The sequence below is a fragment of the Manis javanica genome, chromosome 1 (assembly GCF_040802235.1).
Source record: "Manis javanica isolate MJ-LG chromosome 1, MJ_LKY, whole genome shotgun sequence".
In the NCBI taxonomy this organism is placed as follows: domain Eukaryota; kingdom Metazoa; phylum Chordata; class Mammalia; order Pholidota; family Manidae; genus Manis; species Manis javanica.
In genome coordinates this window covers 2,815,342-2,838,696 of record NC_133156.1, presented here as the reverse complement: position 1 = coordinate 2,838,696, position 23,355 = coordinate 2,815,342, and the positions used below count along the sequence as shown (strand labels likewise).

Sequence of the window (23,355 nt, the reverse complement as noted above, 5' to 3'; positions counted from 1 at the left end):
GATCACTGGAACGTATCTTTGTGAATTCTAACTTCTTATTGTGGAAAATGTTCTTTGGTTTCGCAGCTTAAATTATTTAAATTGAACCTTAGTACAGTACCTTTTACCCATTCACTCATGTTTCCATGTTTCTACTAGTGTTACTACTACTACTAGCTAATATTTCTGCAGTACTTACTATGTGCCAGGCACTGTGTCTACCTTATCATCTCCTTTGATCTTCACAGTGGCCTTTGGTAGGTATCTGTACACATCCCCATTTACAGGTGGGAGAAGTTGGCACAGAGTGGGTGAAGTAACTGCCCAAGGTCACACAGTGTTGATTTGAATCAAGCTGGGGGAATTCAGAGCCCACTTCTGAGTCATTAAATGCTCAATTGCTAGTCTTTGCATGGTCCTCTTCATGTAAAGACATCTTCTTTAACTTATTAAACTAACACAGGGCTGTCCCGTCAGACAAAGATCACCCACGCAAATTCCCATTGCCCAAAACAGTGCAAGTTGAGAGACGTTGGGTGGCAGCCCAGACACCCTCCCCTGGTGGAGAGTGGAAGCTGCCTCAGCTCCAGAGGTTACGAGGGAGTTTAAGGCACAAAGAAGAGTCATTTCTCTCCTTAGCAGATGGAAAGTGCCGAAGATGGGAGGTCACGGCTCTCTGACATTGTGTATCATTGTGAGTCTTCCAGAAGAACTGGGAAGTTGCATAAAAATTGAAAGAGATGCTTAGAAGTCTAGGTCCTGACACCCTTTGAGCTAATCCTTGTTTCCGAAATGATAGTTTTAACACTGTTATTTAAGAATTTGTGAAATAAATAGCCCGGGTTGAATGTCTTCATTTTAGCCACTACTCAACTTGAAATTTGTTTGTGTGGCATTTTTCTTCTTGGAGTAAATATTATGTCTGAAAAGCAAATGTGTGCCGCAGCATTTTTTAATTAGAGGTAGGCAGTTTCGTTCCTTTCTATGAGGCAACTTGAGTGTCCCCAAGCAAGAATAATGGAAAAGGAAAAGCATCAAGTCCTCTGCATCAGCAATCGTCATTGTGTGCTTAGGGTAAGAGAGTTGACTAGATGCTGACAGCCAAGTAGATGGACATTATAGGGTTAGGTGAGGAAGTATATTCAATGAATTTTTAGTATTGTTGCTTTTTATAAAGAGAGGCTATTTATTCCCCTTGTAGTTTTTGGCAGAGATGTAATGCCATGCCGTTTCTTGTCTGCTGAAAAATGCTTAGTAATCTTTGTCTTTGTATTTGCTGTACCTATAGGACAATAAATGTGAGTAGATTCGGTGGCTTGTTACGTGATTCTAAAAATGTAAATGTCATTTGGCATTTTGTTCTGTAGCCACAGCAAGAGGTTTTATTTTTGATGAATATATGGTATGTTTAAATTGAATTCTAATAAATGTACCCTACTATTTCTCTTGCTGATTACTTTTTTTTAGAAAGACATTGAATCCTTTTAAAGGCCTGGCCTTACATGGATTATTTAAAATCACAAAATTGTATTCTATTGTCTTTAATATAACTAAAACTTGTATGGGAGTGGTAAGGATAATTTTCAAAAAAATTTAGAAATACATATTTATTACTTATGGGGCTACTCAGCAATCTGTATTTTTTAGTTTTATTTTTAAAAGACTGAATCTTTCAGAATTATAACAACAGCTAAACTGTGTGGGACCAATTATACACAAATAAATTAAATGTTTATTTATGAATTTCCAATATCCAAATAGGTAACTTTGATAAGATAAAAAAAGATAGGAAACAAAAATGTTCTACCAAAATCAAATTTTAGATTTTTTTTTTCTTTGTAAACATCTTTTGTTGGTTCAGCAATATTGTTCTTTGTACCCAAAAGATGCTCAGGTCATATTCATTAATATTCATGGATATGTCAATAGTTTTCTTCCATTTTTGTTGCTTCATGGGGTCATTTGATAGCATTTGCTTTTGTTCAGTCTTATTATTTTACCTTTCCCAAGCAAAATGTCTTAAGCAAGCTAAGTTGAATCATTTGTCTTTTTTATATTGTTATTTGAAAACAAAAATACAGAAAATAATTTAACTCATGCTTTTCCCTCTTGCCTCCTACTTCTTCCCTCTGGTTTAAATTTTTTTCTTTCCAAAGTATGTCTATCACTCAGTCTTGTTTATTTAATATGCCTTAATTTCTTCCTCAATCATCAGTGATAGTTCAGCTGAGAATAGAATTCTAGTTTGACATTTATTCTCCTTCTAAACTTTTGATGATATATTTCACTATGTTGCCTCTGTCATTGCTGTTGAAGAGCCTGTGGTTGATTTGTTATTTGTTTGGATTATTTACATTTTTTCCCTGTTTGCTTTTATGGTTTTTTCCCTTTGTAGTGTTTTTCAGTTTCACTAATATAGTGTTTGGATGTGAATTTATTTTTTCTTAAACCCTCATTCTTCTTGTATTGACGGTTTATATCTTTCATCAGTTCTGGAAAATTCTTGGCCATTAATTACTTGAGTATTACCATTTCTCCATTTTACATCTGCTGTTAAAGACCTCTTGGGCTATATTCCTTATCTTTTTACTCTTCTTTTACTATTTCTAGCTCTTTGTCTCTTGCTACTGCATTCTAAGTAATGTTCTCAGATCTGCCTTCAATTCATTAATGCTCTCTTAGGCTATGTCTAATCTGTTGTTTACTTTCCCACTGAGAATTATAATATTGGTGACTGTAGTTTTCACATTTAGATGTGCTATTTGGTTCTGTTTTAAAGTCTGTTTAAGTGAGGATTGTTAGGTCCATTTTGTTCCTTTATTAAGTTTACAATTTTTATTTTATTTCTTTGATCACCTTAAGCATACATTTTTTTGTGTGTCCTCTTTTAGATTAGCCCCAGAGTTATCACTGACTGGAGCCAAATGCTATGTTTATTTCTAGGAGTTCTGGTACCTAGAAGGTGATATAAATGTAAACTCCAAACTCATGTAAGACTTGAGACTGTGGTTTCAAATTCTCAGGGAGGATTTTGTTGTTACTGTTATTTTTACCTGGAACCCAGGCTGGGATCATGGGAATATCTTTTCATCTTCCTGTGCCTGTGGATATATTTTTCCCTAGTTCATTGTTTTATTGTTTAGGACCAGACTTTATGTAGGTGTTTTTATTTCCAAAATCCCATCTCTCAAAATCACAGCTTTGTTTTCTGTCCCCAAGTGGACAAAAAAAAAAAAGAGCCTCTAGGATAATGAGACCAATAGTCTTACCCCTGTGCAGCCACTATGTCACCTCATATCTTTCTGCTTTTCACTTCCTTTTTCCTTTCTTGTGAACTATTTCTGCATTAAAAAAAATCTTATATTACATTCAACTTTTCCAAGTGTTTATAACATAAGAGATTTGGGGTCATCGTAGTCCATTATCCTGCCAAAGTCCTCTGTGGAATTCTTGGTTTGTTCTCATGCAGATAAGGCCACATGGGAGCTTTTGCCCTGTGAACCTCATGTGCAAGCAGAGGTCCCATGGCGAGATGCAGTGTCCCCAGAATGAATAAAAGGAAGAGTGAGGGGATTGTCCCCAATTTTCTCTCTTCTAATCCTCTCTGATGAATTGTCCATAAATACAACCCTGTCCCTTTCATTCCCTTATTCAAAACCTTCATTTCACACCCTTTGACTCCTTGATTTGGCTGCAGCCTATCTCACTCTCCCCATGCACCTTTATGAAATCATGTTTCAATTCTGTGCTTGCCTCCCACCATACGCTTATGCATACTGCTCCCTGGAATACCACTCATCTCTTCATCCTGCCTATCTTCCGGTGCCCAACTGGAGTAGCTCAACATCTGAAAAGGTTTACTTCATTTCTTCCCTGCTGACTCCACACAGTTATGCAAATGTGAATATACACACCTGTAAATCTGCTTTATCTGCACCACTGTGTCATTCTCCCAAGCAAACTATAGGTGCCTCGTTTTATTGCACCCCACCTTATTGCTCCTCACAGATAATGTATTATTTAAAAATTGAGAGTCTATGGCAACCCATATCTAGCAAATCTGTCAGTGTCATTTTTCCAACAGCATTTGTTCACTTCATGTCTCTGTGTCACATCTTGGTAATTGTCACAATATTTCAAAATTCTCATTATTATATTTGTTCTGGTGATCTATGATTGACAGTTAATGACTTGCTGAAAACTCAGGTCATGGTTAGCACACTGAATAGGATAGTATTTCTTCAACTTTAAAAGAATCTGTGCCTTATATCAGTCTGTAAATACTTACAGGCAATAACTGTGTCTGATTCATCACACACACACCACCGTGTCCCCCTGTCAAGGACTCTCTGCTTTATATACTGTAGACAGAAAACATTTTTTGAATAGGTGAGTGTATGAATGAATGAATGAATAGATGGATGACTGGATGAAAAAATATTAATTTAATAGCTTAAAAGGAACATCCTTGTATGAATCTGTGTGTTTCTGAGGGTCATCTTCCAATCTCTGAACTGATAATAATGGATTTTCTTCTGTTCTTTTTATTCCTTGGCAGATGAATGAATGTCCCACAATCTGCTGAGTGCAAGAAATACTCTCAGCCTTCTGCCTTGGTGCATCTAAGATACCTCATTATTCATCGGTGTTACCACCTGCTCCCCACTTCACCCTAACAATATGTGAAGAGGAGAGTCAGGCTGATCTTAGTAGCTGGACTAATAGATTATCTCTGAATCTCTCCATTTATATAGCATCAGTCACTGTAGTCACAGGCAATTAGCTTCTCAATAGACTCTTTCAAAAACAAGACTCTCCAGCTTTTCAAAATGTAAGAGCTCCCATAATCTTGATTTTGTAGGTTTAATGGACAAGACAAGATAAAGCTAAAGACAAAACAAATTCTGATTCATCCTGATTTGCATTTGAATCCTAATTGATTACCTCTTTAGTGCTGCATGGCTTTGGGCCAGTCATCTCCTTTTTTTCTCATTTGCAAAATCAGAGTAACAGAACCTAGTTCTGAGAGTGGCTGAGAAGAGAAGAGGTAATATGTGGAGCTCCTGATGGAACCTCAGCCCCTCCCAAGGGCTCAGTCATCATCATTCCCATCACCACTGAGGAACTGGTACCAACCAGCCAAATCTTCCGGTGTACTTCTTGGGAAGGCCGCCTGGAGCTTCCGGAGTGGCGGCTTCAGCAGGGCTGTTGGGTGCCTGTCGTGGCCAGTCACTGTTATTGTCAAATGGTGCCCTGCACCCTGACATGGCAATGAGAGAGGCACAGCCGAGGCTGGTTTAAGCAGGCCTGGTCTGGATCTTTTAGGCACTTGTGCCCTGGGAGGTAACAGAGGCAAACAAAGACACGCGAAAAGATAGCACCCCCCTATCTCACTGTTCCTCCAGAAAAATACTTGAGGCTTACCCGGGTATAAATTGTGAGGACCTAAGAATGAAACCAGGCATTTGAAGTGAGTCTACATAGAATGGTTTTCCTAAGTTTCCAAGAGGAAATTTCAAAGATTCTTAAAGGCAGATGTATCAGAGACGAGGAGGAACACAGTCATGTCAGGTCACGCTGGGAAGCCAGTGGCTGCCAGAATGTGAAAGGGTGGATTAGTCAACTAAGTAAAGCCAGTCCAGAAAATTTCAAGAATTTTTTTTTCCATTTGTATGTTTACATTTATTGAAAACCACGGAGGGAGAAATATCTAAGTTTCTTAGTTAGTCATCAAATCAAAACTGATTTTTCCCCTGTTTTATTGAGATATAATTGATGTATAACATTCTGTTAGTTTTAGATGTACAACATCATGATTTGATATATATATACATATGGCAAAATGATCACTACAGTAAGTCTAACTAATTAACATCATCACCTCACATAGTTACACATTTTTTTTATGGCAATGAGAATTTTTAAGATTTAGTCTTAGCCACTTAAAAATACACAATACAATATTGCCATATTGTACATAGTCACCACGCTGTACACCCCCAGGACGTATATTTGTTTTGTAACTGGAGGTTTGTACCTTCGAGAATGTTCAGCCACACCTCTCAAGCGGCCTCTTTTGTCCACTGTCCTTCCTGTAGTTTGACCGATACTCAAAAAACTTGGTTTTCCATCATAACCCAGCCACTAGCCTGTGCTCCTAATAGTCACTTAAATGTGATCCATCACTTGTTTTCTCTTCTATGAAATGATAACAATCCCAGTTTTAACTCTATCATATATAACAAATGAAATATAAGCATGAACTCTCTGCATGTCTGGGTGTATAAGTCATGCCAGGGGGAATCCACCCTGCTTGAAGCCCTATTGCCCTTCCAGAAGCTTCAGTAGAAGCTAAATGAGATATTGGGCCAAGGGTTTCTTCCGGATCTGCAGTCTATCAGCATAAAATGTCCACAGGAGGAGGAAATTCTAACTTGCCTGACTAGGGCTTACTCAGAAAGCCAGTAATTTATTTTCCACTTTGGTTGAAATGTGAAAAAATGAAAAGATCTGTATAACCTGAGAAGGAGGGAGGGAGCACACCTAGCTCTCATCTTGCCCTTTAGCAGAGGCAGCACCGAGTGACAGAGCAGGGCATGCCTTCCTGCAATGCTCTGGTAATTTAAAACAGTTTTATGACAAAAGGAGATGTGAAAATGGGAAGGTTTTATTATTGGCGTTGCTTGAGCCTTGAAAACCTCTGCTTACAAAATAGTTCATAGACAAGATACAGGCAGAATCTTTCATATATTACCCCTGTGTTGGGCTTGGAGCATAAGTGTGTGGCATGATAGACACTTATTCATAAAGATGCTAACTGCGTTATGCCAGGATAGGGACTTAACAGTAACATAACGTGATCTAGCTGGTTTGCTAATATAAAAGAAACAGTTAAAGGAATTTCTGTTTCAATAGAAGACTGAAAGTAAACTGTAGGTAACACAAAACATTTTCTTGGTGTGCAAGCCTTTGATGAACTGAGGCTGCCAGCCTTGCACTGCACCATGAATCTGTAATGAAACAGGTCATGCCTTAAGACCAAGCCCATGTGCACATCAGTCGTGGCCAGCTAGTGCAAACACTGAGAAGGCCAGGCAATCAGCTAGTGACAGCATTCCTGCACACTAATGTTGTCGTAGGTTCAGGCAGTGATGTCTGTTGACAAACCCTTGTTCCTTGGCCCTGTGTCGCAGACTTCCAGGTGCTCATGGGTGCTGATGCCAGTTAACCCAGGGATGGCAGTTAACCCAGAAGCTGAGCAGGGCACGGCACTATGAAAAGGACACCGTGCCCCCCCACCCCACCCCAAACTACATCTGATGATTTGTTCTAGTACTTTGAATGGATTTGGTTGTGGCTGTAAGGAAGCAAGGCCTTTGGCAAGTGAAATACACACCTCAGCTGCCTCTTACGGTTTTTATTTTAGACCAGATGTAATGAGAGGGAACAGATCAGGGTTAGGATACCGTCTATATGTGGTTTGTTTGTGGTGGGTTTTGCTTTTTTGCCTCTGGTCCATATAGAGATTGAACTTTCAATTGTAGTTCCTTGTTTCACTTTTTCAGGTATCCTGAATTGTCTATAGACTTCCAGGTATCAGAAATATCAGGTCCTCTAATCAGGAAACTTTTTAGTAGATAGGGATTTTCTAAGTTAGGAAATCCTGCTCTTCTAAATGAGGGACAGAATTATTGTCTCTCATTAAATCTGGATCTTCCTGTAGTGGATCTTCATAAAACCTTTCCTAATTAGTCAAGCTTGTAGCCTAATAGCCATTCACTAACCTCAGCCATGCGGTGTTTCATAATAATAGTTGACGTGCCCATATTTGCCAGTTGGTGATTTTTCTGCACTGTTCTATATTCTGGTTTTCCTACACTAAATACTAACTAAATATTACATGTCTGTTGAGTAAATGAATAGCAGAAACACCAGCTTGAATGTCTGTCTGCTCTGTGGGTTCAAGTCAGCTTCCCAGGACAACAAGCTAGGTGTTCTTAGCCAAACTCCTGTTTAAATGGAGGCTCTTCTTGCTTCAATCAACAAACCTAGTAAGAGAAATATAAAGAGAAAAAAGATAATTTCTAGATTTAGCTCCCTGTGAGTGTAGTGATAGATTTAAAGTAATGCTGTCCTGAAAAGAGAGTAAGAAAAAGTTCTGGTCAGATGGGGAATATTTATATGATACTTGACAAAATACAGGCTTATTTTCCAAACTATAAATAGATAAATAACTTTTAAAATAGCTATTCCTTAGCAAAGCAGCTTAGCTTGGCACTCCTTACTCAATCTATAAAAACATTCACCAGAAATCTGAAAACTCGCCCTAACCCAAAAACAAAACAGAATTAATAGCTAAAACTGGAGATAATTGTTGAAAGGTTTCATTTAGCTACAGAATAAGGTGACCTTCCAGATGAGCTTACAGACTTACTTTTTACTGTATACTGTTCAACTTGAAGGTTCTTTCCCTTATTTTAAATAGTCCTGGAATCATACAGATTAAAAGAATTTTTTTGTGGCTGTTAAATGGGAATTTTTCAGCTCTAAAATGAAATTTAATGCACCATGATAGTAAAAGTTCAATTGAACCTTCTAGTAAATAACCATATGAAAAGTATCATGAAGTAATAAAAATAATTGAAGGGCTTTTTACTTCAAATTAATAGTATCCAATTCATCCATGGGTATGGCCATCATTTTTACATCCAGTGACATTAAGAGAAGATTATTTCAGTTTCTTCCTCTTGAGAATGTAAACCCAGAGCAAATTATTCCTCAAGTTATTTCTTTCTAGTTCTTTCTGATTCGATGTTTATTTTTACTCTTTATAGAGGCATCATGTTTAACACAAATAAAAGATTGTTTGAAAACATATCATATTTTAAAGTGACATAAACTGCCAATAACAGTAAGTTTAGTAATGTGACATGGTAATAAGCATGGAAGGTCTATTCCTATGATCACTAGGATATAATATTGCTGTGTTTCCACACACAGCATTTTGCATTTTCATATTCCTGAAAGTCACTGATGCAATTTTCGGCAGCAGCAGTCTACTGTAGCATCATAGTAATTTTAACAGATCATGTTAACAATGATATGTTTTATTAAGTATTTTTGTTTATCGTTTATACCTATATCTATTTGTATAGATATATAGATATCTGTTCTCTCTGACTTAAGTGTGTTTTTGAAAATACAGTATTCCACTTGATGGCATTTCCTGATGCCCTTGGGGATTTCTACTTGATTCGTAAGTTGTAATCATGTAAGTTGGGGGGAGGCAGGGCTAGAATGTTCTAGAAGGATTTTCTAAAATGATTCAATAACTATGTCCAAGAATCAAAGGCAACAAAAAGAAAGTTAAGTACTATAATCTACAAATATTTTTGATTGCCCTCAAGTGTATTGATTTTTTATTGTGATACATTCACACACCATAAAATTCATCCTTATAAAGTGTGCGGTTTAAAGGGAATTCACAAAGTTGTGCAACTGTCACCGCAGTCTAATTGCAGAACATTGCCTTTTAACAGCTCGTAAAAAGATAGAGTAGGTAAGTAAATTTGGATATACCTATTTTTCTATTCTTTACCCCCTACAGTTTCCCTTTTATCTAGCTAGAAAAGCCAAACCTTTTTTTGTTAATTAAAATAATTGGATCATTTAAGTTTTAACTTAGAAGCTTTGTTTGGCTGCATGGATCTGGTATGTAATGAATGCTACCTAATGATGATTATGAAGAAGATGCTGCCTATGGAATTTTCTCTTTTATCTCATGTAGAAAACAAAAATTCAAGATATTTATGGACTGTAGAACTTCAGCAGAACACAAATGTGTGCTAGTCAAATCCCCACTCGGGAATGGCAGCCTCCATCCCCTCCACCTGGGATTCTAGCTGCTGGTTCAGAGGATGGCGCCATGTGACCAAATCTCTCCTGCAAGGAGACCTCCCTGCAGCACTGAGTCACGTGGTCTTTACTCTCCAGAGACAGCTTCTGACCTTCAGTAACACCTGAGAAGCATTCGGCTGGAAGGGCTTGTAGAAAGTGTATATCACCCATTCCTTCCCACCTAACTAATGCTCCATACGCATCCAATCAGCCAGTCCAGAAATTCCAACTCCAGAGCTTCCTAGCAAGTCCGTTGGGATCAGTGCCTGACTCCACAGATTATCAGCTCTATGGCTTCATCCCTACCAACTTGCCCAAGACCTTCTGGGATTCCCAGTGGATGACAACATGGTGTGAGCTTCTCAAAGGCAAAAGCTGCCATGCTTATGCTCAGGATGGCCTGCCTGGGGCAATAGAGAAAAGGAAGTAGGCAGCGGCTCCCTGTCCCTAAAACTGGTCATTACTATCAGAATTGTCTCCCTTCTTCCCTGCGGTCTCCAAGAAAATAAAATGCCTTTCGAATAGATCAGGGAGTCTTCTTCTCAGTCATTCAGTGAAAAGTTTTATCTTAAATCACAATATTAAAGGATAATTTATATTCAATGAACTGCAAGAATTTAAAATCTACAGTTTGGTGAATTTTGACAAATTTGTACACATGTGTCAGTACCACCACAGTCCATGAACAGAACATTGCCATCATCTCCAGGAGCCCCAGTTGGCCCTGTGTGGATAGCCCTGTACCATACCCCCCCACCAGGCCCCCAGGCAACCATTGATCTATGTGTAGATTAATTCCCTTGTTCTGGAATTTCATGTAAATGGAAGCCATACAATATGTGCTCCTTTGCATCTATAGTTGAAACTTCAGCAATGCTGGTTTGAACTGTGTGTCCACTTATACAGATTTTTTTCAATAAATATATTATTGGATATATTTTCAGAGACTTGTGACAATTTGAAAAAGCATTTTTTCTTTAGCATACTCTACATTTCTTTAAGAATACAGTGCATAATACATGTAATATACAAAATATATGTTAATCAACTATGTTATCAGTAAGGATTCTGGTCAATGGTAGGCTATTAGTAGCTACATTCTGGGGCAGTCAGAAGTTACACATGGGTTTTCAACTATAAGGGGGTCAGTGTGCCTAATCCCCAGATTGTCCAAGAGTCAATTGTAGTTTGTTTTATTCATCAAAATGTATTTAAGGTATAAATCCATTGTTTATTGTTTGTCAGTAATTGATTCATCTTTATTGCTGAGTAGAATTCCATTCATGTATGTACCACATTGTGTTTACTTAGTCACCTTTTGATGGACATTTGGGTTAATAAGTAGTTTTTGAGTGTAGTTTTAACCAAAACAAGTCTGATTTCCACAGATCATACTAACAATTATAATAATGTACATTTTATAAGATATTTCTGACAGTAGCTTATAGATAGATAGGAGGTAGACAGAATTTTCCAACTTCCCAATGCAAGTAATTATACAGGAGGCTATAGCTTTATACAAAGAGGAATAAGACAGACTTGAACAGTAACTTTTTTTTTTGTTTACCTGTCACACACTAATTTTCACCTTAACCCTAGACAGTCGGTAATAATAATAAAAGTTCAGTTTATATAGTGCCTACTGAGGGGCAGGCGCTCTTCTGAATAACTTGAGTAATATTAATTCACCTAATCTTCACACCAACATCCTGAGGTAGGTACTGTCACTACCCCCACTTCATGTCCAAGCAAACTAAAATATAGAGGCTAAACAACTGAAAAGTCACACAGGAAGTGGTGAGCTGGCATTCAGGGTGGACCCTCTATCTCTGGTCTCTTTGCTCTGAACCCTACCACTGTGGCCTCCTTAACTTTTAGTCAGAGAAGCTAAACCTGAGAGATTCAATAAAATTTACAAAGGTGGTATAATGCCCCCATTCAAATCCTGGTTTGACCGATTTGAAAGTCCAAGCTCTTGTCTACTTGGGAAATGATGTGTACATGAAAAGCTAGGATGACAATGGTTAGGTACACAAGAACTAGAGAATACTGAAAGAACTGGAGAGGAGTGAACTAGCTGTCATTTTCTGTAGGTGTGATCAGAGAAAGCATGATGGAGTAAATGACCCTGGAAGGACAAAGAAGATTTTTTGATGAAAGGTCTGAGAAGGGTGGAGTGTGTGTGCGTCTGTGTCTGTTACTCCAGAAAAAATCAGAACATGATTGATTTCAAGTCCCCAGGGACAGTCTTGGGGAATATAAACATTTATATTATATACATATATAAAACGCCAGCAAATGAAGGGCACAGAGAAGGGGTGTCAGGAGGAGAAAAGCTGGGGGAATGGGATGATTCCAGTGAAGACGTGAGTCATCAAGAGTGTCTTACTGCAGGTGGAAGATCCGCAAAGAAACATACTAAAAAATGGCCACCACATCAGTCATTTTCAAAGTGTCTGTGGCTTTTATAACTTTTGTAACAGAAAAGGCCGATTTCAGGTGGTTGAAAGAATGGGGAGAAAAGGAAGACAGGGACTATAGTGTAGACCAATCTCTGAAGAACTAAAGATGAGAAGGAGGTAGGAAGACAACTAGCCCGAGGTGGGTGTGTGGGCCGGCAGGCACGGAGACGGAATGGTCCAAGCGTATTGACAGCTGAGAGAAAGAGCCAATGTGGGGCGGCACCTGATGTGTGGGGCAGTGAGGAGCTGGTTGGAGGAGCAAGTTCCCCCGGGATGGAGGGAACGGTCCACCCACATGTCCTGAGTGTCTGTATGATGGGTGTGCACACACAGTTAGTGGAGTACACTGTGACAAAAAAAATCGAAAATACCAACAAAATAGAATGTAACCCGGAAACAGAGGAGTGAATGCGGTTATCTTACATTTCTTGGTAACTGCTAACATTTAAAGAAAAAGTGCCTGTGGGAGCTGCTCTTTTGTTCAGTGAAAATGAAGATTAACTTGGTAGCTGAATTTAATTGAAGTTTCCCCTGCACTGTTCAAATAATGGATTTGTCCTTAGGACTGTAGGGTTTAGCGGAGAAATGTGCAAAGCCAGCTACAAATAAGGACAGATTCTCCCAAGGGTGTTTAGATTTTGTTTTAAGAGTGCCAAAGCATTCTTCAGATTTGAACCCATCTTCGTATTTCAAGTCACAGGGCACTGCATCACATCTTGCTTGCCTGCACCTTTCAGTGATTCGAGGTATTCTCTGTATCATTCCCTTGATCTGGGAATTTTTTTCCCAATGTTTTGGGGGAATATCAGCAAGTATTGTTTTGTCTAAATACATTTATTTTAGTAACTGATAGAACTAAAGGGAAACGCTTTCTGGCCGCGTCTGCAAGCACCCTCTCCCACAGGTGCCCAAGGGTGTTAGCCTGTGGTCCTTAGTTCTTACCAGAATCCACGTCAGGTGCCTGTCCTGGCCCCATGTGCTTGTGGCTCTGGGTGAGGGGCCATGGTGGCATCTCAGGCAGGCCTGCAGCTCTGTGCCCTGAAGTGTGCTGTCCTCACGGGAGGGCGGCCCGCCGCTCAGCCTCCTGGGGTCCTGGTGAAGGACACATCCCGGCTGTGGCTGCTCAGTTCTGACATTTTTCTGCTGGCTACTCGGACCACACAGGAGTATTATAAAATTTCACTGCTGATGGGATCAAAGCCCTGCATCATAAACATGTCCTTATAATAAAAAACACATGGTGATTTCAACTTCAGAAGTTTTGTGGTTTTTTCTTTTTAAGCTTGGTTGTTTTTATAGTATCCCACCATTAAAGTAAAAGGTTTCCTCTAAATTACGTATTAAGAATTAAAGTCATTGTAATGACATTTGACTTTTTTTTATAAGAGAAGAGTAATTACGCTTCATAATGTTTATTTTTTGCTATTTTCTGTAATAATGCTTTCTAGTTACATTTAACAGCTAAAATTGAAGCTTTAATTATTGTTAGGAGTGTACCTTGCCTCAGGAAAATGGGTGGAACTTAGTTTCAGGTCTTGAACATTATGAAAGAGGTTGCACATTTTAATCTTCCCTAATTCCAAAAAATTATGGTGTTAAAAGGAATTTTAATAATAGCACCGACTATCAGTTATTGAGTACGCTATGCCATTCTTTCAGTTCTCTGAGGTATTATTTATCCTCTCTGTAATGGGAATGCATGGAGAGTGGGTCCCTTCCGCAGCTCCTCTAGGAGAAGACAGGAAGATGGCTGGGTGCTGCTGAAGTAAGTTGTAAGTGGCTTGTTCCATCTTGAAAAGTAGGACATTGGAAAAAGTATTTTAAATGATGACAGAATAATGCATCCTGTTCCCCTGTTTTTAGTTTTTGTGTTTGTGGAAAATTCCAAACATCTACTGAAGTAGACAGATGATAAAATGAACCCTATTTTCAACAGTTATCAACTTGTGGCAAACTTATTACCCACTCTCTGCATCTCTTCCCAGTGTTATTAGAAGGAAATTCTAGAAACATTTCATCTCGAAGCATGTCAGCGTGTATCTCTGAAAGGCAGATTCTCTTTTAAACAAAGCTGCAATACCATTACCACACCAAAAATTAATAGTAATCCTAGAAAATCATCAAATATCCAGTAAATGTTCAAATTGCCAATTGCCTCATGAAGGTACGACGTTTCTTTTAACAGATTGAGTCCATATCCAGAGAAGATCCTAACATTGTTACAATTGTTTTAAAAAATCAGTACGATGCCCCTCCATTTCTCCCCCATGCCCCCTGCAGCTCATTCTTTGAAGAAATGTCTTCTTTCCTTCTAAGTCTCCTTCTGTCTCTACTTGGCTGATTGCATCCCTGTGACACAGTGTAATTTATTTCTCTGACTCCTTCCGAACCCTGCATTCCTTAAGAATTAGGAATTACATCTAAAGGCTTGGTCAGATTCAGGATTTGATTTTTTTCTCTCTCTCTTTTTGTCAAGATGACTTCATAGAGTGTGCTTTTATTGGAAGTGTTTTGATATCTTTATTGCGCTGTCAGCAGCCATTGATGTTCAAGGCCAAGGCCCCAGTGTTTTTAACTTCCATCTCTGCTCACTGAAGCCCAGTGGGCGGGGGCTTCTGGACCGCCAAGCCACGGACTACGAAGAATTTTCAGGGATCCGTGACCTCAAAGTGATGTTTTTTTCTGAATGATTTTTAAAGAGCAAACATCATTCAACTCAGTTAATGGACCTTCAATAAATAAGTCTAATTGTATTGAGATAGAGAATAAGGACACATTTTCTTAAAAATAGAAAAGTGCACTGTTCTTACTGGTGAATAAGCCCATTATTTTCACCCTCCTCTGTTATTTCTATTTCTCCTTGGTCTTTAAATAACAATGGGTATTTGTTATTTGATGTATTGTTCATCAAACAATAGGTATTAATTTCACTTCACTACTTCTTTAATGTTCTTGGAGAGCCGGGAAGTCTTGAGTGTGCAGACCTTGGACTCACAGACATGGGGTTCCGCACAGCTGGACTCTTCCAGGTGCACCTCAAGCTGAGCCACACCTCTGCTGTTCTCTCCTCTCCAGCGGGGGTGGGGGGCCTGACTGGTCTCTTCCCTGTGTTCAGCGGGCTCTCTTCCCGGCTGGAGCAAATTCACCTTCCTCCCCTCCTGACCTCTCTCTCCTTCCTTCTTTGTCTCTCCCTTCCTTCTAGCCTTCAGTCTTTTGTTTCATATCTGTTTTTCTGTTTTTCTCTTTGCTCTTTAGCCAGTGGGATAAAAAAGTAGATCATCCCAAGTCTACTTTTAAACCATAGATAAAATCTATGTTGATACAAAGACTATCTTGGCAGTGGTAAAATGTGAACTTGATTCTCTGTGCCCAAAGCTATCTTTCCAAATGCATGGGGATCTAGTCAGTCATTTAACAAACCCTGGAAATAAGTTCCAACTATGCGCTAGGGGTGTGGGGCGACAGATAAGTTACCACACAGTGGACCTGCAACAAGAATAGATGCAAAGGTGTCTCTGCCAGGGAAAACTGGGGGAGGGCTTAGTCTTGCAAGTGACAATTAAAGTAGGTGTTCAAATAATAGGAAGTAAGACAGCATATTTGTAAAAATAGTTAAGAAAGGTATGTAATTTTATTGAAGCACTGAATCCAAATTCTTGGCTGATATTTGACATTTGTGTATAGCAACAACTTGCCACATCAACTTTGTCTGCTAAAGAATGCAAGACTTGTGACCCATTATTTCCTTCACATGTATACAAATATGTGTAAGCACAAAATATGTTTACCAGCATTCCCACCCACTTACTAGTGGGAAAATATAACTTTCAGGCATGGAAAGTTCCAGGATATGGCTGGGGGAAGAGGGTCACCTTCCTTCCTGCACCATAGCAGGATCCTGCCTTCCGGATGGTAGTTAAAGAAGGTTCCCCAAATCCTGAGTTATTTGAAAGGTCTACAGATTCATATGTGTGCCAAGTAGTACCTTTTTTGGATTAGCTTATTGTTTTTATTGAAGTACAGTTGGTATATAATATTATATTGGTTTCAAGTATGCAACATATTGTTGACACTTATCTACATTATTAAATGCTTGCCCAACCAGTGTAGTTACTACATGGAAAGGTATTATAGTACTGTTAACTATATTCTCTATGCTGTACTTTCATCCCCATAAGTAATTTAAATAATTGGAGTTTTTGTGCCCCTTTATCTCCTTCACCTATTTTACCCACCCTTCTCACCCCCTCCCTCATGGTAACCCCAGTCCCTTCTCTGTGAGTCTACTGATGTTTTGTTCATTTTGTTTTGTTTTTAGATAACTCATGTAAGTGAACCATATGGTATTTGTCTTTCTCTGCCTGGCTTATTTCACCTAGCATAATGCCTCTAGGTCCAACCATGTTTTCACAAATGGCGGGATTTCTTTACTTTTTTATGGCTGCATAATATTCCATTATACCACATTTTCTTTATCTATTCATCTGTTGATGGACAACTTTGGTTGCTTCCATATCTTGGCTATTGCTAATAATGCAGTGATAAAGATAGGGGTGCATGTATCTTCTTGGTGGGAATGTAAACCTCAGTATGGAGGTTTCTCAAAAAACTAGAAATAGAAATACCATACAACCCAGTAATTCCACTTCTAGGAATTTACCCAAAGAAAACAAAATCTCTGATTCAAAAAGATATATGCAAGCATTATCTTTTGGCTGAGTAAATTATGGTGACCCATATAGATGTACTCCTTTTCTTCTAATGTATATAAAATAAACATTGTTGCTGTCATAGTAGAAAGTCATTTAAAGTATCATTGAAGTCAAAGTATTAGCTCTCTGTCATGTATGTTTTAAACAACAGATGCTAAAGTAGAGTTGCTGTCTTGAGTGAATGGGACGTGCAGTGTGTTTTGCAGTTGGGAATTCCTTGAAAACTTTTGACATTAAAAGGGGACTTCATAAAACAGGTAGTGGTGATGGTTATTCACCATTATGAATGTACCTAATACCACTGATTGTACACTTAAAAATGGCTAACATGTTTACAAAAATGGCTAACATTATGTATATTTGGCCACAAGTAAAAAAGAAATGTATTTAAAAAATTTTAACTTACAACAAAACACATAAACACATGAGCAAATAAGGGGCTTTCATTTTTGAAGAAACAGGACATCGTTGGCCTAGAGCTTTTTTTTGTTTGGCCAGTTTTTAGCCATTGCCAAACAGTCTTCTGCGCTGTAACTCTGTGTGCTGGGGGGAACAGATGTAGGGGCCTGCATTTCCAGAGCTTGGAGTCCGGGATGGGGAGTAGCCCTCAGCTCCTCACTCATGAATGGGTGATTGTGTGGCCTGACGCTGCCCTGGGAGGGGACTTCACACTAGGGTTGGTGCTATGAAAGCAAGAGTAAGAGAGCTTTGCAGGCTGCAGAGGGTGGACAGCCCTGGTGTGGAGAGGACTCAGAGAAGGGGTCCCCTGAGGAAGTGACAGGGGGGCTGAACACTGAATAACGAGTGAGTATAAACGACACTCTTAAGAGGTCGCTGGTGACTTCTGCCATCTCAGAACCTTTAAGGGAAGAACCACACATTCTTCAGCATTCCACCCATAGGTGGCATGTAACACGTTGTGAGCCCTCAGTGACTGCTGAGCGATGAATAAATAAAACATGGAGCAGAGATGTTTATACTGGGTTTGTTCCAAGGATGTTTTGGGACCTGGCACCACCTGGTCTCACTTCTTCAGAGCTCACATTTATATTTTAATTGGATTTAAAAAGAATCTTCACATATACAGGAAATGCTTTCCAATTTGAAGGCTGAATTTGTCATCTTGTATAATCAACCGAATCTGTTGTTTGTTCTCACCCACATTTTTGTATCTACTCTCCCACCAGTATGTTCTAGATAGTATACTTTGAAGAGAAAATGTCCGTTAGCTCTTAAGAATGCAGTATTCTCTTTATTTTAGATAAATACACACTTTGAAGTGGTATATTTTGCAAGTAAGACAGAGCAATTGATTCATATGGCTCTTGGTAAAACATCAGATACCCAAAATGAGTGCTGACCCCTTCACCCCCCACCATGTGCATATCTTTAAGAACAAAGGTTATATGTGGTGAGGTGGGGCTCACATCCATCTTTTGAGTCTTTTGAGGTGGAGGAGAAGATTGGGGAAATGAGGCAGGGGAAGGCTCTATATGATTGGCAAAATGTAAATGGAGTCTTTCTAGGACATCTACATTGGCTAAAATAAAACTTACTACCATTTGATATATAACTTACTTGATTTCTATTCCTAAACCAAATGTTGGATCAGTATTAGCTTCCATGCCAAAAAAAAAGAAAAAGGTACAGATAAGGATAATTATAAAATGTCCTGTTGGAAAGTCAGTTAAGGCTTCCTAACGTAAACAAAGATGTGATGATCAGGAAATATTAGAATAGTAGTAGACCTTCGTCACCACCTGGATTATTTTTGCAGCGATTTGGATGTTTGAAATTCTCCAGTTCCACATAAGTAAAAACATCATAGATTGTCCCTCAACACCAGTCTAATAATTAGACCTTATTTTGATTCTAAATCTAGGGACTTAGGATAGTGTATCCCTTTCAACTAAAATTTTTCAAATGATTTCCGTAGTTTTCATTATAGGGTTTCCATTGAAAAGATAGATCTGCTTACATCATCAGAACTTTAATGTTTTGGTCAAAGAGGTATATGTTAAGATGGATAAGAGGAATCATGGTGGTAACCTTCTAACAGCATATGCTATGGTCAGAATAGCTAAGGAGGAGTTTCTCACTTATTTAAAAACTGGCACCTCTTCATCCCATAAAGGGGGAAAGAGATGAGAAAAATTCTAATGATAACGGCATGACTTGTATAATATTTAAGAATTTTCAGTAATTATTCTTGTATATATTCTTTCTCTTTGTAGGAAAAGCCATTGACAAAATCTCTACAATGTGGAGAAGACCCCCAGTTTGATCAAGTTTGTGATATGTTATATATGTTATATACCAGTTTTTATTTATTCCCAAATGTGCAAAAGGCAACGGCTGGATACTCACTATTGCTGTATTGGTGAACTTCCTTAAAGAAGATACAAGGATGTGATCTTAGAACTGAGTCTTGCAGCTTTTAGAGGTATGGTTTAGGGTCAACATAAAGTAGCTATCTGTTGATTTGGATTGGAAAGAACTAGAAAATGTGGGTATAATAGGAGTAGGCTCTTGATTATTTCCTAAATCTTTGTATACCAGAAATAAAGAAACTAAGAAAAGGTGAAGGGACTTCCATTCAAAAATGTATAAAGATTCTTCAGATGACCATCACTATGTACACTAGTTTATTCATGTTTTCTTCTAACATTTTTTGAGTACCTACTACTTGCTTGACACAGTGCTGCAAAATACAAAATCTAGGACAGGTTTTAGCCCTTTAAGAATCAACAATCCTATGAGAAAAAGCCCACCTAAATCATAACTCTAAAGTAGTAACGTAGATTCTAACAGAAGATGTACTGAAGGAGCAAAACATTTAAGACAGAATATATACAAAGAAAGACCTTTGAAAATAGATCAAGATTAGTAAAAGGACACCCAAATCTGAACAGCTGGTAATAAACGTAGGCCATCAGGGTCTGGTGGACCCTGGCTCAGGAATTTCAGAAAGGCCTTAAGTATGTTTAAGGATGATGGATAACAGGACATCGGGGGAAGTCAGAGACAGGTTTGTATTGTTTCCTAAACTTCTTCAGTTAATGACAAAGAGGACAGCCTGTTCTTTAAAAAATCCTCTTAGTGCCACCGGCAGAGACAAAATACTGCTGGATGCACTGTGGCCTGCCCTGTGTGGTGGGGTGTTTATGGACTTACGTAGAACACATGGTGTATACACTTTCTGAGGGGCTTTGAAATCACCTAATGTGGGATCAAGAGGAAAATTCTCCGGGTGTTGAAGTCCAGACTTGTTCAATCCAAAAATGCAAGGACCTGCTATAGAGACAACATCCTTATTTTCTGTCAGCTGCTGAGGAACACCTCACAATTTCCTGCTCACGGCGGCTCGGGAGGCTGCTAGGGCCCTGGGTTCACACTCGGCTCCTGGAGAGCCGGCCGTGTTCTGGAATTCTCATCCTCCTTCTGTGTCCTGGATCTGGCTTCTCTAGTCATACCATCCCAAGTTGTTGTCACCCAGTGGGTGCCTGGGTGCTCAGACACCCTGGGATGAATGTTTGGGGTTATTATTTTGGAAATGTGTCAAGTTGTGGCCTCTTCTGTTCTCTTTAAGAATGTACATAGTTATCTGTCTTCCACAATTTTTCACTCTTATGTTATATTCTTTGTCTCTGTCCTCTTAGATTGGTCACTGCCCTTTTCTCAAAGAAAAAACAATGTTATTTTTCTCTGGCTTACTGTACCTCTTTCTTTGTTCTCTGAGAACTACTTCAAAACTGTAACATCGCCGATCATAGTCCCCCCAAATAATTTGGCTTGAACACAATTTCTTATGTTTTATTCAGCCCTCTATTTCTGCATTTCAGCACTGTGGAAAAGAGGTAGCCTTTGGAATTAGACAGACCTGGTTTTAAATCCCACCTTTGCCACTTAATTAGCTATAATACTTTTAATTTTACTATTCAGTATGTTGAAATGCAGAATCTCTGACCTGCCCGAGATCTACTGAATTGGACTCTGCCACTTAACAAGATCCCTGTGTGACCTATAAAGCTTGAGGAGCATGGCTCAGTGACACATCTCTGTTTTAAAGACACTTTAAGAATGAATCATTAGTGAGATGGTCACTGAGAGCTTTCACACATAAGGTTATTCTCTGATCATTAAATCATAAATTTACACATGAACCATAAGAGAAGACAGCCTACAAAATCTATCTCATTTTAAAGAGATAGTGAGACTCCCAGGCCATATGGAAACTTGAGTGAAGTTGGTCTCCCTGGGCTCAATGAAAAAGTCAGCAGAGTCACCTTTGAAAGTGCCTGTCTACTGTTTTGACAGCAAATTATAGGAATTGTGGTTCCCTTGTCACTGCTATGAATGTATCAGGCTTTCTTAGTCCTTTGATATGAAATGTTCAAGTCATGTAATTCCCTTTGTTCTGATTCCAAGCAGTAGGCTTCACACAGAGGTCTCTCTGTGGGAAAAGAACACACTAGTGTTTTTCCCCTGAGTGATGTAAACTCCATTGCTGTACTCATGGGAGCAGTAATAGCAGAAGTAACATTTATTTGATACTTACCATAGGAGAGGTGCTATGCTAAATACATCCTTAGAATAGAAAACAACTGGTCTCTATTTAAAGAATATTTTCTTTTATCAATTTCTTCCTTCTAAATGTGCCTGGAATGAATGATAGGCTGCAGGGAGCTTGCCTTCTACACTTTCAGTGCCTGATCCTGGGTGGCCTTGTTTATTTGTCCACTTAACAAGCCCTGGATTCATTTTTCTCCTTCTAGAAATAGAAGCCAAAAAAAAACCCCATGTAATACTTCATAATTTACCAAGCCCCTTTTCACATATTGTATCACCTGACATCACTCAATCCTCCCACCAATCCCAAGAAATTATGATCATCACCATCATCTCTACATTACATTTCATGGGAATGGGTCTCAGAGAGGTTGCCCAGCATTACAGGACTAGATCCTGAAGGCGCCAAGCCTGAGACGCACATGTTCTGAGTATCCGGCTTATGCTCCTTTCTTTGTAACATGCTTATATTTCTAAAAACTAAGTTGGTAAGAACTCAGAGGGGAGTTTTTAACAGGTAACAGATCTAAGATCCCGCTTCAGTTAAGAATGGATTTGGCTGAAGATGACACATAAAAACAGTGGCTTGGGCAAGGTAGAACTTTATTTTGCACGTGCGTTCAGGACGTATTAAGAAAATCAGTCCAGTATCTGTAAATTATTTTTGTTTTCCTGTGATGACTTACGTTCCGAAGGTTACCTCATGATCTAGTTTGACTTCAAGAGCTCAGCCATTTGATGTGTCTTCCAGGCAGCAGAAAGGAGAAAAGGAGAAAGAATTATAGAAAAAAAACAAAAAACAAAATCCCCGGAGTGTCCCAACATTGCACACACCACTTCTACTTATATCCAGTTGGCCAGATCTTCATCACACAGCCACATATAGCTGTAAGAAAGACTGGGAAATTTTATTTTGGGCAACCATGTGTCCATCTGAAACTGATATTTTTGGTGACTAAGGAAGAAGAGTAGACCTTGGGCATTACCTGTCTGTATTAGATATATAGCCTGTTTGGCTTTGTTTTGTTTTGCCAAAATGCCCAGTAAAGAATACTACTTAGAGTTCTCTGCCTCTCTTTTTCCATCATGGAATTCTTGTAGAATTTGTCAATTTTCCAGTTTGAATTTAAATATACATGTACATTATTTAAAGGTTGATGCTTTGTGTTTCTTTCAATTTTCTTATGTATTTCTGTTGTATTTAATTGACTATTAGTTGAATATCTCTTAATTTAACCTAATTATAATCTAACCCTGTATAGAATAGACCTGGAAAAGAAGACCTATTATTTCATAAATGACAGGATGTCTAAACAGGATTTATAATTTGAGCTCAGTATTACTTGGAAAAAATCATATTAGTAACTGCTTTACACACTGGAGAGTTAGGAATTTGTGCCCTCATTCTCACTTGCTACGAATTTCATGTATATGAACCTGACCCATTTCTACATAGCACCTACTATGTGATAATCATGTGCCAAGCATTATATACAGCTTGTGGAAATAACCAGGCCAGAAGCATGATGTATGCCCTGGGGTGGCCGGTGTGGGGGGCCTTCATTCTAGTGGGTGAGACAAAGAAGAAATATGTCATCAGATGAATTATAACCTCAGGCTAGTAGGTTAGCTCGCAGTGAAAGGACTAGGCATGGTGCAAGCCCCAGAGACCAAGCTTTACCTGTACTAGTGAGTCAGGGAGGGCTTCCAGTTCCACTAGTGAGAAAGTCATACAG

General features: G+C 38.8%; 1 protein-coding gene across 1 annotated transcript in view; it reads left to right on the top strand.

Moving 5' to 3' along the window:
• Positions 1-23,355, top strand: part of LOC140848869 (protein furry homolog) — a 249,912-nt gene that overhangs the window by 99,105 nt on the left and 127,452 nt on the right. Inside the window, 1 exon segment of the mRNA XM_073233639.1 lies at positions 19,285-19,338. Within this exon segment, the coding sequence (XP_073089740.1) occupies positions 19,285-19,338 (54 nt within the window).